Here is a 15,741-nt window from a genome sequence, read left to right on the forward strand (position 1 = left end):
TTCCAACTTAATACATATCCTTACTTCCAATTATCATATTTACACTTGAATTCAAGTAGCTTGAGCTATATCACCTTAGCAATTCCAGGTATCTATGCATCTATATGGGAAACTATTTCTTCACATCCATTAGACAGCTCTTCTTTAATCTTTTACTATGGCCTTTTAAAGCCCTTCCATCCGTGATCAAGAGATCTCTTCTGTCAATGCAATCTATCCATTCTAGTGACCTGAATACTATAATCTTATCACTTCTTTCTCTTCGATCTTTCAAAATTTGGGTCTTTTGGCTTCTAGTTTTACTGAGAAGTCCGAGGATAACACACGAAACTAGCGTTGGGGTTCACGCCATTGTTTACCTTGACCGCCGCCCACAAGAAGTCTTGTGTTACTCGTCTTCTCTATTTTTGCATGAGGGAACGAGGAAAGAGAGTCGTTCTGTTGACGAAGCTGCCGGACCTGCTGTGGATGTGCTGTGCCTTGCTGCATTGCTTCTGACCCTGGCAGTGGGCGGGCGATAGGAGCTACATTGAGCGAAGAGGCCTATTAGAATGCATGTACACACAAACACACACACAGACGACACGATGACACAGTGGTAGCGTTCGCGGCCGCCACTACGACGGTCCGGGTGCGCTGCGGGTCGTTACTCCAACTCTGGTGGGCGGGGAGTTGGGTGTGTGTGCGCGTGTAAGGTCACAGCATTACCCATAGATCGGTCATACAGGGGCTCTGAGCTCTCTTCCGGGAGGGGAATAGCTGTCGATCACAAGTCCAACACGTGTTCCAAGACCATGGTGAATCACACACGCATATATGTATGTATGTATCTATAAAGGAAATAGGTGGGTAAGGTTAAGGACTAGGGGTTTTTGGGTGGCCGATTACGCAGTTGACTGGGATTCGGGACATAGCCTAACTTCTCAACTGGCCCCATTTTCTATACTATCTGCCGGGCCCAATCCGTAAGATCACATAAATTGCCCATCTGTTGGATTCTAGTCCTAAATTAACCTAACTTCATGGTAGGGTACCTAGCTACTCCGCAGTAAATAACCTGGAAATCACTGTAGAACTTACCTCAGGCACAATGTGAAGGGTCTTGTCCAGCAGTAGCGTGAGTGCTAGTAAATATTGTTCTTCGGGGGTTCATTTATAAAACCAGTGATGGGAGAAATGGGTTTTGGGAACCGGGTGCTATATGCCTGAAGGCAGCACCCACGATATGTGCTCAAAAGTACATAATTAATTATGTCTCCATTTGTGCAGAAATTGAGAAAAAGAAAATAAGAAGCGGATCGGATTCCATACCTTTTCCTACAATCTCCCATGCCCCAAGCACTGGCTGGACAAAACACATTGATACATCACACATCACGAATTGATCACAAGATTAGCACAATATAATACTTGGAAGGGGCACCGTTGTCTTTTGAAAAGCAATCGTAGCTCTGGTTTTCGAAAAATAACAGAAAAAATCACAACTCTTTGGACGAGACAGTCACACTCAACACGAACAAATTTAAAACAAAGTTGGCACCGCCCTATTTCGCCATCGTTACAAAGTGTTGGCTGAAACCGGTCACGGGATTCAAAACAATTAGATTATTGGTTAAAGCGATAATATAATACATAAAGTCTCCGCAAGATGTCTCACCTGTACGCCCGCGAACAAGTAATAATCAGCTGAGTTATTACTGTATAATGAAAGTGAAGATTATTTAATTTAATCATACGAGAAATAAATGATAGATGAATTTCGTTTTTTTCTTCAAGTGGGTTACATGGTCTATAGACACATTTAATGTGTATATATATATACATGTATATATATATATATATATATACATATATATATACATATATATATATATATATTTATATATGTATATATATATATATGTATATATATATATGTATATATGTATATATATACATATATATACATATATATATACATATGTATTCATATATGTATGTATATATATATGTATATATATATTATATATATACATATATATATATATATATATATATATATATATATATATATTATATATATATACATATATATATATATACATATATACAGTATACCACACACACACTTTCGTCGGATTCACGGCGTGGATTGGAACTCCGGAAAAAAACGCATTTTTCGTGAATCTCAACTACGAGGAAGTACCTTATTGTATTTGTAGGGAAGGGGAAAACTCGTGGTGTAGTAAAAAGGTAATGAAAGGGGAGAAGGGGAGGGATTACTGAGGGAAATGGAAGAAAATGAGGAGGGAGACGAACGGGCTCCCCCTGACAGCAGAAAAATGTAAACAAAAGGTCAGCTGACGACACTGGGGACATCGAAAATATCAGTAAAAGCATTAAGGTTAGAAATATAGATAAGACTAGCACAATGGAAGGTGAAGATAATAATTTCCAGGGATTTAATGAGGGGGGGGATACCAACCTCCCCCGATTAGCAAGACTAGAGGAAAAACTTGAAAAAAATGAAAGACCATTGGGAGAAGAGGTTCGGTAACGTAGCAAAGATTGCGCAGAGTTGAAAAATTGGAAGAGCTAGAGAAGGTGAACAAAAACTTAACTAAAGAAATAAAAGATTTAAAAAGACAGTTAAAAGAAGTAAAAGAGGAGAATGAGGAACTAAAGAGGAATAATAAAGACAATAAAGAGCCCATAGCAAAAGAAGCATAGGGTTGGAAAAAAAATCCAAGAAAACAGTAGAGTTGCATTTACTGACATAATTAAACAGCAAATGAAAGAACAAACTGAAGACTCAGTTATTAAAGTGATGAGACAGAAGGAGAATATAGTAAGAGACTTAGCAGATAAAAAGAAATGTATAATTATATTAGGAATGGAGGAGAAATATAACCTAAATAGAACTACAAGAATCAATGAGGAAAAATAAAAAGTAAGCAGTTTACTAGAATTAGTTCAAGAAGATGAACCTGAAATCATGAAACAAATTGAAGAGATGTATAGACTCGGAAAGTATAGTACAGATAAGACCAGACCAATTAAGATTAAATTCAGGTCACAAACGACGGCAGAGAATATCTTAGCAAAAACAGGGAAACTAGCAAACAGTGAACAATATAAAAAGGTATGGATAAAAAGATAAATGAATAGAGAGGAAAGAGAGGAGGAAAAAAAAAGAAAGACATGAAGCTAAGGGAAAAAATGAGAACAGAACAGAATAAGAAAAAGATAAATTCTATTGGAGAGTAGTGAATATGAAAGTAAGGAAATACGACATACCAGAGAAAAACAAAAGGGAAACAGAGAATACAATGGAAGTGGCAGAAAACTAAGAGTGTCTTACACAAATATAGATGGATTAATAACAGGATTGAATGAGCTGAATGATTATCTGAAGGAAAAAGAACCAGACATAATGGGAATTGTAGAAACGAAATTAAAAGGTCCACTACCACCCAACAGTGTAGGACATGATGCATATAATTATTGGATTAGAAACAGAGAGACAAAACAAGGGGGTGGAGTTATGTTCCTGACTAAGAAGGATATAAACGTGAGGTGTGTCACATATGGAAAGAATACAGTAGAGATGATTATGATCGAAGTGGAAGACAGAGATAAGAAGAGCAGAAAGTTTGTGATAAATTATGTGCCTCCAAAAACAGCCTCGTAAAATTTGAATTCGTGTAAAGTTTGAGCCTTTGGCTGTATCACTTCCCAAGTTATTCCAGGTATTTTTGCATCTATTTGGAAAACGGAATTTCTTCACATCCTCATATCCTCTTACCGGGGTCACTTCCTTTACCCACTGGGTCATTGTATTCTACATTGCTATACTTAACACGGTATTTCCCCAGGAATCTTTTTTGCTGCTTGCTTCCCATTCCTCCCAGTTGACATCACTGCAAATGAAATATCCAAAAAGGACTATATTGCTACTTTGTTCAATATTTTTTTTAGGAAAGAGCTACACCCAAAAAGATCTTGTGATATTCAGCTTCATTCCAAGCTCTTGTCTTGGGGGATACATATGCCACCATAAAGTCTCTCTTATTCTGCCCTTTAGTACTATTTTTTCATGTGAATTGATTCAGTCTTGGCTACACTCAGATTCATTTCTTCCACCTAGATGTCATTTCTCACCATAAACACACTCCACCCAATTTATCTTCTCTGTCTCTTCTTCAGATGTATTCATTGTTCCCCAACTGTATTTTGTTTAGTTTTGTTTCCACTAGACACAAAATATCAGGCTCTTTTATCCTTAAGTAAACATTTATCTCCAACCTAGCCAATAGTAAAACATCAACATTAGCATATGCTACTCTAAGTTTCTTTGTGGTGTTTCCTTTGTAATACTGCCTTCCTGTCTTTTATGTGTTTTTTTTTAAACCATTTCCTCGCCTGACTGACAACTCACCTCCCCCCCCAAAAAAAAAGTATATATATATATATATATATATATATATATATATATATATGTATATATATATATATATATATATATATATATGTATATATATATTCTTTTCCGTCCCCTAATAATTTTTGGCTTTGGCTTCCTCTTTGTTAGCATCTTTCATAATTCAAATATTTTTTAGTTTTTCTTCTCATGCTAACTTCCAAGATTTGCCAATTTTCTTGTTTGGCATGCTTTAGTAGTCCTCGCTTCTGGATCCTCACTTCTTCTCTGGCCATCCTACGACTTTACTGAGCCGCAAATGCTATGGGACACACTCACCCCAACCAACTGCGACACGACCCAAAGTTTTCTTGAGACCTACGGGTGGAACAGAGCCTCTTTGAGGAAACACATGCAGTACCAGCATCGGCCAGCGATGACTAACCTACATCTCGGCCAGCCACTTGATGATGAACACTGGATTCATTGAGGGATGCATACCCTCTGTCTTCGTGAGTCACTAGCGTCAGAACGTTTTGCCTCTGACTTCCCACGTATCACACTTGACCTCACGCCAATTAGGAGCACGGGTCATGACCTGCCGTATATATAAAGGCTGGACGAACGCCGAAGATTCAGACCACCTCGGAGCATCATACGTGACCCTGGCTCACTGCTCCTTGCTTTCTCACTTCCTCCCCCTTCCCCCGCAAGCAGATCAAGTTAGGACACGACTTGAAACACAATCGTCACCTCCCTTGCCGTCTCGTCCCCTCCCCCCCTTTTCTCGCCCTTAACGCGAGTACTATCATAACAATGGCGCCCAACATTCACTGCTAAATAAAACCAACTCTCCATCAGAGTTTGGCTCAAACAGACTAATATTAGCGCCCAACGTGGGGCAAAACTTTCAGCCTAAAATTGGCAGCCCAACGTTTGGGGCCCCCGATCCCCAGCTCTGCCGCTCGACTGCCACCAGATCGACAGCCGCCGCTCGACTGCTGCCAGCCGCCATTTGATCTGCCAGATCATCTGCCGCCGCTCGATTACCAGATCGACTGCCGCCACGTGTCTGCCAAATCCACTGCCGCCATTTGTCTGCCAGATCGCTTGCCAGCACGACTGCCAGCTCGCCTGTCCACCAGCTTAATTGCCGTTGCTACCTGCCAGGTCTGCCGACTGCTAATTTGACTTCCTACACTCTCGCCTTGCACAGGTATCTGCCGCCGCTCGGCTGCCAGATCGACTGCCGCCACGTGTCTGCCAGATGGACTACCGCCACGTGTCTGCCAGATGGACTACCGCTACGTGTCTGCCAGATCGACTGCCGACATTGGAATACCAGATCGCCTGCCGCCGCTGCCTGCCAGCACGACTACCAGTTCGCCTATCAGGTACCAGGTCTGCCGTCTGCCAGCTCGTATGCCCGCCAGATCGACTGCCGTCGCTGCTTCTAGACCTACCGGCTGCCAGTTCGACTTCTTACACTCTCGCCTACCACAGGTATCTGCCGCCACCCGACAGCCAGATTGACTGCCGCCACGTGTCTGCCAGATCAATTGCCGCCATTTGTCTGCCAGATAGCCTGCCAGTACGACTACCAGTTCGCCTACCAGGTTCTGCCAGCTCGCCTGCCGTCGCTGCCTGCCAGGTCTCCCGATTGCCAGTTCGACTGCCTACACTCTCGCCTACCACAGGTATTTGCCGCCGCTCGGCTGCCAGATCGACTCACCTCGAAGCATTATACGTGACCCTGGCTCGCTGCTCCTTGCTTTCTTACTTCTTCCCCCCTCCCCCACAAACAGACCAAATTAGGACATGACTTGAAACACAATCGTCACCTCCCCCTTTTCTCGCTCTTAACGCGAGTCCTATCATAAAACTGGTGTCCAACATTCATTGTTAAATGAAAACAAATCTCTCTCCATAAGTTTGTCTCAACCAGCCTAATACCATGGTTTGCAACTTGAACATTATTTTCACTGGGCATGTACCATTTCTCTTATACTGATCTAACCTATACATACTATCAACTTGATCTGTTACATCCAAGTTCTTCCCTAGAGTTATTGAGATAATTTCCCTAATCATTTGCATTTCTTGTTCGTGGTATAACATCCATAAGATGATGTGTTGTTCATGACAACCAAAGAGTAAGACACATCTAGATTTATCAACTACATCTCTTATAAGAGATTCTCTTCTTATAACCTTGACTCTCCCTTCTTCTAGGCTATCTCTTCCCTGTTGCTCCATGATCTCTTTAAAGGTTACTCTATCTCTCCTATCCTCATTTATTGTTGGCATATCCTCTTTTTCCTCCATGGTGTTGAGAAGATTTTTTTCTCTAATTTGTCAAATTTAATTTTCCCTTTTCAATTTATCAATATCTGCTTTAGAAATAAGGAAGGATGAAGTGAAGGCAGTTGTTACAATGATGAGAGCAGGTAAGGCACCTGGTCTGGATGGATGCCATGCAGAATGTCTAAAAAAAAGTAGGTACAGTGATGATGGACTGGCTGGTGAGGTTATTTAATGTGTGCTGGAGAGAGGGTATAGTTCCATTTTACAGGGGAAAAGGGGACAAGTGTGAGTGTAGTAGTTTCAGAGGGATTAGCTTGTTAAGTGTAGTTGGAAAGGCTTATGGGAGGATCTTGACTGAGAGGATTAGGAGAGGAACAGAGGGAGTAATTGGCAAGGAACAGTGTGGGTTTAGGACAGGTAGAGGCTGCGTAGATCAGATTTTTGTGATAAGACAGATATGTAAGAAAGCTATAGGAAAAGGTAAACATGTTTTTTGGGCTTTTATGGATCTGGAAAAGGCTTATGACAGGGTAGACAGGAAGGCACTGTGGGAGGTTTTGCAGATATATGGGATAGGAGGAGACCTTCTATGAGGTGTCAAGTGTTTTTACAAGAGTAGTAGAGCATGTGTCAGGATTAGAAATGGAGAGAGTGAGTGGTTCGAGGTAAATGTGGGACTTCGTCAGGGATGTGTTATGTTGCCCTGGCTATTCAACTTATAAAAGAGGTATGGAAGACAGGTGTGGAGGGAGTGAACATGAGGAGGCAACCTAGGATGAGATGGATGGATGGGGTGAAAGGGGCTTTGGGGAAGAGGGGAATGTTTGTTGAGGAAGGAAGGGAGAGGACAGAAGACAGGGGTGAATGGAGAATGGTTGTATATGGATGATGCTGTGATACATGAGGTGGAATGGGTGGGGGGATGGGGGATGAGGTAGTATGTGTGGGAAAATTTTGACGCAGCCTGAAGGGATATCTCCCCATCTTCTCCTTTTCTGCATGAGGGGACGGAGAGGGGGGGTGTTCGCTGATTTAATGAAGCGGCCTTGCTGTGGATGTGCTGTGTCTTGCAACACTGCCTCTGACCCAGGGCAGTGGACAAGATGCAAGGATGACTCATCATCCAGGAGGTGCCAAGATAAGAGAGAGGGTAGATGGTGGAGGGGAGTGGAGTGTATTTAGGGATGGAATGGGTGGGAATGGTTTTTATACCTTTTTCTTTTTGGCTACCTCCCTTGTAAGGGGGGAAAAGCCTTTGGTGCATGTATGTATATATGCTTTAAGAGCCAGGTTTGTTCCCTTTTCTTCTTCAAATTTTTGCTCCAGATCATGTAATCTAACTTCATATGAGGAAATAACACACATACATACATACACCAAAGGCTTTTCCCCATTACATAGGAGGTAGCCAAAAACAAAGGCATAGAAACCACTATTTTCAACTCTGTTAGAATTTCACTTACCTCTGTGGTAGAGTATCCAACTTGTAATTTATCCTTTTTCTTTAATTCATTCCCTGCAATACGTTCATCAAGTTTTCCAGTGGACTTTTCACCTTTTTGGGTGTGAAATCTTCAAAATTTGCCATTATTAGTGTAAATACAACAAAAAGTCAACACTGATGTAAACAAACTAGGATTAATTTTGATCTTTTGTTTCCATTCATTATCAACTTTGGAGGTGAAGACCACTATTTTTCCTTCCAGACTCTCTCCAAATATTGGAATTTTGACTTTGGCTACATCCCTTGTAAGGGGAAAAAAGCCCTTGGTATATATACAGTATGTAAGATTTCCTTGACCCAAAAAATTGGAAGAGAAATATGGTTATGGTATTTTCAATATAGTTAAGTATCGGTACAAATATAGAAGTGTCCATCTATCTATCTGTCTACTGTATATACTGAGGGCTTCTTCCCCTTCTAAGGGAGATAGACAGTCAAAGCACACCCCCACATCCCCACCTATTCCATTCCCATCCATCACCCTAGGCATTCAGTTCTCCATAAAATTATCCTATGAGAAATCAGTAGTATCCATAAGTGAGATCAACCCCATTGGAATTGATGGTGTGTTACAGAGATGAGTACCACAGCTTGACAATATACAGAGTAAAAATACTATGTAAGCCACTTGATATAGAAGTAGTTCAAATTGAGATAGATGGTCACTCTGCTATCATGTGGGTAACAGAGAGAAGAATAAAACAATCTGGTAGTAGCTAGGATAGAATCAAAAGCGACACCTGATACAGGAAGTGTTAAAAGTAGACGAAAAATAGAAAAGGCAAGAAAAATAAAACTCATTCTTCCTCATCGAATTATTATTGGATCTTTGGGATACTGACACTAGGGTTCTTTTTATTTACATGTTGTCTACCCTTATGTCATAACTACTGCTAGTACCTCTCAAGTGCTGCAGCTGTCTTCTGTACTGCATACAGCATTTGGGAGCAGAGCTCAATAATGGATTCTAGGATTAACAAGTATGGGACAGCTTTGGTTAACCCCTTCCCTGTGATGATGCTATTTTTGTTCCAGTTGATAACAGAACTTTACTAATCTAAGGAGTGTCTTTAAGTCAAAATGGTGCTGTGACTCATCAGGAACCACTTTTGGCTTAAGTGCACTCTAGTCAGAGTAAAATTGTCTGGTACAATCAATATCTAAAAAATATGTCATCACATATGGGGGTTAAGTATATTTGGAGAAATGAGTTGAGGATATCAAAACCATTAACAGGTATGGGGAATGAGTATGTGGCAGGACAGAGGAAAGGTGTTGAGGAGTGGGTGTCAGGCATACAAAGATATGTAAAACAGAGAAGTAAATATTAAAACAATCTGTTTCTTCAAAACCACATCATACACAGATGATAAGACTTGAAATTATCATCTTTTTTTATCACACTACTGCGATTGAATTCCCTAAAAAACATATAAAATAACAAAATTTATTTGGGATAACATTAAATATAAGTCACTATCTTATCTATTAAGAATTGGACTCTTGGCTACAAAACATATCTACAATTAATTACACTTTATACATTTCTATAATCAGGTGATTAATGACTAAACCACAAAAAAAAAATCAATTGGACTTGGCATATACTTCATTAGATTTATAATAATGTGCACAACCCATCTCCATATGCAGAAACACTTGTAGCACCTCCATACACAAATACCAAATAGAATGTGTACAACTGCAGATGAGAATGCACTAAGTTTTCATAAATGAATTATCCTACACTTCTATGATATGCAATGACTAAAATGGCAGACTGATGGCAGCTCAAATATATTTTATGTTATTTGATAATACCTGGCATGAATTTAATTTAATATTCTATTCAATCAACAATAATGCTGATGTATATATACATGCATTAGTAAAGGCATGTATGTTTGTATATCTATGTATATATACATATACTGACATATGCACACAAACACACACAGATACATACATACATATAAACACTATACACACACATATATATACATAAACACATACATGCATGCATTACAGGCTTTAAAAACCATAAGGAATAAAATAGTACTTTAGTAGTAAAAGTAAATCATATATACAATATAAGAGGAACGAATTTCAACTCAATTAATCACTAAAATTTATGACTGGAGAGAAATTGTTCCAAAAGATATTGAAACACAAAAAAAATGGTTGAAATTGTTGCTTTCTTACAACATTTGCTTGAAGAAGCAAATGGAGCATAACTTCAAAATATAAGAACATATATGAGTATATACATCTGCTATGTCATTTGTACCACTAATAATTACTATGTCCCCAATTTTTTCATAGAATCATTGAAGTTCATTATCTTATTACTATTCTAGTACAGTACTATACAGTAATTCTAATAACAATTATTGTTGTTTCAAGTTTCACTAACTGGAAACCTAGAACTCCACAGTGGCTAGCAACAGTCCTTGGTTTCCCACAAATATATCTGGGAAGAAATTATTAGACATCTGTTGTATTAGTATGGGACTGTTTGTATGTCATCAGCTTTCAGTTATGGGGGAAGGGGAGCAATCACTGGATGGTAGCTCTCCTCAGGTGAAAGGTGGAGGAAATACATTTAAAGTTGAGAGATCTTGGGCCTGGTCCAGAAACCCAGTGTCAACTCACTGGAGCTGCACCTCCACATGGAGGTGTGGGTATTGATGGATTCTGAAGAGAGGTGGCAGGGAACCAATTCTCTCTGATGTCCATCTCTCAGGACCACTCTTTGTGGGTACCTGTCACTGGACCTATTGTAATTCTATTATCTATGATGAATTTTTCCTGCACACAGTCTTAAAAGTAATACCTGACCATACACTACATCACTTAATATATGTTGGCAATCCTTTGGCTTTTGTTTGCAGCCTCTTGCCATTTCATTTACATTTGAGATTCTACAGGTTTAAATGTTGTTGTTAGCTCCTGTGCAATTTCCTTTATTTCTGTCTTCCTTGAGTCCCTATCAATAATGATCTTGACATATTCTTGTGGATATGTATATTTTTCACCATCCTTGGTAAATTTAGTTTCCATCAGTGGTGTCTTTAAGTCTTCAGTATCCATTTTGCTACTGGAACTATATGTTGAACTACAGCTTGTTCTGTCACTACTACTGCCACTACTGCTACTACTGCTGCTGCTGCTACTGCTGCTACTGGTACTACTGCTGCTGTCACTGTCCCGTCTTTTACCATTCAGCATGCTTTTCTCATTTCCTGGTACAAGAACTTCACAGTTGTGCCCTGATTTGGTTCTATTGCTCTTCTCCAAATTTCTCTGGCAGTTCTTTTGGTTCTTCATCTGAATCTCACAATTTTCATCTATTTTTATATCTTCATCTCTGGGGGTCACAGATACACGAACTGGGACTTTACTGAGTCCCCCAGTTGGTTTTGTATTATTATTTGTGATTATATGGCAGCCATTGGCAATTGTTGAGATACTAGAAATGTGAGAGTTGGCATTGATTGTAGGAATGTGAGATGATTTAGAGATATGGTGTGTATTTGCTGGTGGTGGGGGAATGAATGTACTGATACCAGAGGAAGAGGATGATGATGAAGATGAGCAAGAAGATGAGCTGTTTGAGGAGGAGGGAGCTGAGGGGATTACAGTAGGTGGTAATACATTTGTTGTGTTTGAAGGTTTGTAGCTGCTGTAGTTATATATACAGTTGTTCCTAGGTGTAGCTGTTGCTGGTGGTTTTGGGTGGGTTGAAAGCATCACTGCATCACCATCCTCATCATCTCCACCACCACTGTTGTTTTCCTTGGAGTTGTTCTTCTGATATGTGGGAAGAGCATGAGGAATGGCATAAATCACATCTTCACTTTTCTTGGGATTCTGATTGTAATCGTTGCTGCAGTTATTGTTGATATTGTTATGGTTATTGATGTTACTACCAACAGTCTGAAAAAAAAAATATATATATATATATATATGGACTTAAACATATGGACAGAAAGAGTTGTATGTGAAAACTTGAGAAGGAAAGCAAAGATAATCATTTGTAGTAGCAAAAATGGAACATAGTATCTTCTCAATTGCCAAATTAAAGAAGAAAGAAGAGTTACAGGATGTGACATTATTTCCTCTTTTATTGCACAGGAAATTTACTCCATGTCTACATATAATGAAAGTACATAGTATAAAAAAAATGTTTAATGAATATGAGTGAGCATTTGTTTGAATAGTCATTCAGACTATGAAATTCTACTCTCAACTACTTTTTGGGCTAGCATACCATTGTAACCATCACCAATTAATAAAAAAAAAAAAAAAATGTGACTTGATGAGTGATTCATCATTTCCTTCAAACCAGCACTCTGAACCAATATTTTTTTTCTTTGGATCTGGGGACAAAATTCACGGGAAAATCCTAAAGCTGTGTAAATACTATGTATTGTAATGGTAATCCCCAATCTATTTTACAGTCTAAAGAGCCAAGTTTGTTTGTGAATATAGGATAATGATATTACTTTCATATGTGTATACAGAGTCATGATTTAGATGCATGTTTCAGAAATACAAGGATCATCTCTAAATATGCAGACCAGTGGGGTAGTCTGTATCTCCTAGTTAAATCTTTTGAATGTATGATAGTCAATGGTTGGCTGTATGAATATGATTTGTTGCAAATCTAACTGCCAGCATATGCATAAAGAACTCTTATAATTATTTTCATTACTTTTATGTGAAATGTCTGACAAGAGTTGGAGTAGTTATAGTAGAATGGCTGGAAAGATTGTTTAATGTGTGTCCAAGATGAAGGAGGTGTATTAACAGGTTGGAGTACATAAACAACTCCACTATACAAGAAATAGGGACATTTGTGGCTTTTTTTGTTCATGGTTTTACTCTGAGTCATGAAATTTTGACTTTTGGGAAGAAAGTAATTTTCTCAATCATTTCAACTCAATTGCATATTGACTTACATCAAGTGTAAAGCTGTTGTGAACTTGAAAGCTATATCTTTATTCTACTTGGCCTCAGCATCACCCTAATAAATTTTTCTGATAAAATTACTCACCTATACTTTTGAAAATAAAATAAAATTATTTGTACCATAAAAAATAGCCAATTTCTTATGTAAACAATCTAAAATTAATTTCTATCTTTTTTTCCTTATCCAGTTTGGATATAGTAAGAGGAGAGATGGGTTTGTAGGATGCTGTGTTCACTGGTGGTTTCTTTAGTTTTAGAATGGGGATAATGTATACTCTTTTCCACATTGTTTAGATGCCACTGTGCAAACAGGAATGGTTGAATATATCTGTCAGAGCTTTTACTCACAATCTAAAAGAACCAGTACCAATACCTCTTACCACCACTTGCTCATCTCATTATATAACACAGGCATCACCAGCTGAACAAAAAAAAAAAACCCACTGAAGCTTACTACTTAAGCATATACAACCTGTTATCCACACCACACCATATATCCACATAAAAACACATTCACACTACGATGACAAAATAAGTTCTTCAAGACAGACCATCAAACTCAATACTTCACCATGCATCAGCCCCACAGAAAAATCCACCTCAAGAGACATATACCAAATATGCACATTTTACATACAAGACACCATCCAGTATTATAGCAATATCATCACAGAATAAGCCCAGCCACAGAACCAAACTCCCCTTGATGCAACCACCACAGAAGACACTGGACACCACATCTTACAATGTCCCACACTAACAATCACTAGACAAGAGCAATATTCTTCCTTCAGTGATTTATGGGCCCACCTGGTGATTATTGCTGTGGATTTCCTACAAGAAAGACTTGGGGTAGTGGATTGAGTGATTGATCACTCTCCACTTTCCTTAAAGAAATAAACTTTTCCAAAATACAACCTTCTCATACCGTTCACATACATACATATACCAAAGTCTTTTTCCCCCTTACAAGGGAGGTAGCCAAAAAACAATGGCATAAAATCCACTCCCACCCATTCCATCCCCACATACTTCATTCCCATCCACCCTCCTCCCTCCCTCTTATCTTGGCTCCTCCTGGATGATGGGTCATCCCTGCATCTTGCCCACTGCTCTGGGTCAGAAGCAGGGTCCCAAGATACAGCCCATCCACAGCAAGGCCTCTTTATTAAATTGGCAACCCCCCTCTCCATCCCCTCATGTAGAAATGGAGAAGATGGGGAGAAATCCCTTCAGGCTGTGCCAATTTATTTTTCACATATACTCCTTCACTCCCCATCCCCTACCCACTCCCCCTCATGCATCACAGCATCATCCATTTACAACCATTCTCCATTAACCCCTATCTTCTGTCCTCTTCCGTCCTTCCTCAATAAACATTCCCTTTTTTCCCAATGCCCTTTTTACCCCATCCATCCATCTCATCCTAGGTTGCCCCCTCATATTCACTCCTTCCACCTCTGCCTTCCATACCTCTTTCACTAATCTTTCTTCACTCATTTTTTCCATGTGTCCAAACCATCCCAATACTCTTCCATCAACCCTATCTCCCAACTCCCTTTCCACCCCTGTTCTCCTCCTCACCTCCTCATTTCTCACTCTATCCAGCCTAGTAACCCCTATCATACTTTTCAGGCACCTCATCTCAAACACATTCAAACTCCTCCTCTCTTCCTCTCTTATGTTCTATGTTTCTGACCCATACAGTGCTGTCGGCACAATCACTCCTTCATATAACCTCTTCTTAACATTCATTACCAAATATCTATTTCTCATTACACTTTCTAATCCTCCAAGGCCTTTACTTGCTTTTCTCAATCTACATTCTACCTTCACCTCCACTCCTCACTTTCCCATCACATTTGTATCCAAGTACCTAAAGCTATCTACTTCCTTCAGTCTCTCTCCCTTAATATTTACTTCCAGTCTGCTGCCACTTTCTCCCATTGTACACCTCATAAACTTACTTTTATCATATTTATCTTCAACTTCCTTCTTTTGCACACCTTCCCAAACTCTGACACTAACAACCTCAATTCCTCCTCTGATCCAGCTACAAGTGCAGTGTTGTCAGCAAACAACAACTGGCTTATCTCCCGCTTTTCTCCACTTTCTTTAACCATCTCCAATCCCTGACCCATTACCCTTGCACTCACCTCTTGCACCACCCCATCCATGTATAAATTGAACAACCAAGATGACATAACACATCCCTGGTGAAGTCCCACCTTTACCTCAAACCACTCACTCTCTCCATTTCTGATTCTAACATAAGCTCAACTACTTTTGTAAAAACTCTTGACTGTTCTTAAAAGGTTTCCTCCTATCCCATATCCTGGTATAGCTGCAATACCTCCCACAGTGCCTTCCTGTCTACCCTGTCCTAATCCTTTTCCAAATTCATAAAGGCCCAAAAAAATATCCTTACCTTTTCCTAAAGCTTTCTCACATATCTGTCTTATCACAAAAATCTGATCCATGCAACCCCTACCTCTCCTAAACCCACACTGTTTCTCACCAATTACTCCTCTGTTTCTCTCCTAATCCTCTCAATCAAGACCCT

General features: G+C 39.5%; 1 protein-coding gene across 8 annotated transcripts in view; it reads right to left on the reverse strand.

The window, feature by feature from the left end:
• Nucleotides 1-9,016: 9,016 nt before the first annotated feature.
• LOC143018099 (protein sickie-like) overlaps nt 9,017-15,741 on the reverse strand; it is a 390,287-nt gene continuing 383,562 nt past the window's right edge. For 7 of the 8 annotated variants that reach the window (XM_076173216.1, XM_076173215.1, XM_076173218.1 and 4 more), the window contains one exon: nt 9,017-12,143. In XM_076173216.1, coding sequence (XP_076029331.1) covers nt 11,115-12,143 — 1,029 coding nt within the window. In that variant the 3' untranslated portion in view covers nt 9,017-11,114. The remainder of the gene's footprint in view (nt 12,144-15,741) is intronic. The other variant, XR_012965729.1, reaches the window with a different exon arrangement.

This window comes from Oratosquilla oratoria, chromosome 34 (assembly GCF_046742065.1).
Source record: "Oratosquilla oratoria isolate Oo_2021 chromosome 34, ASM4674206v1, whole genome shotgun sequence".
Classification (NCBI taxonomy): domain Eukaryota; kingdom Metazoa; phylum Arthropoda; class Malacostraca; order Stomatopoda; family Squillidae; genus Oratosquilla; species Oratosquilla oratoria.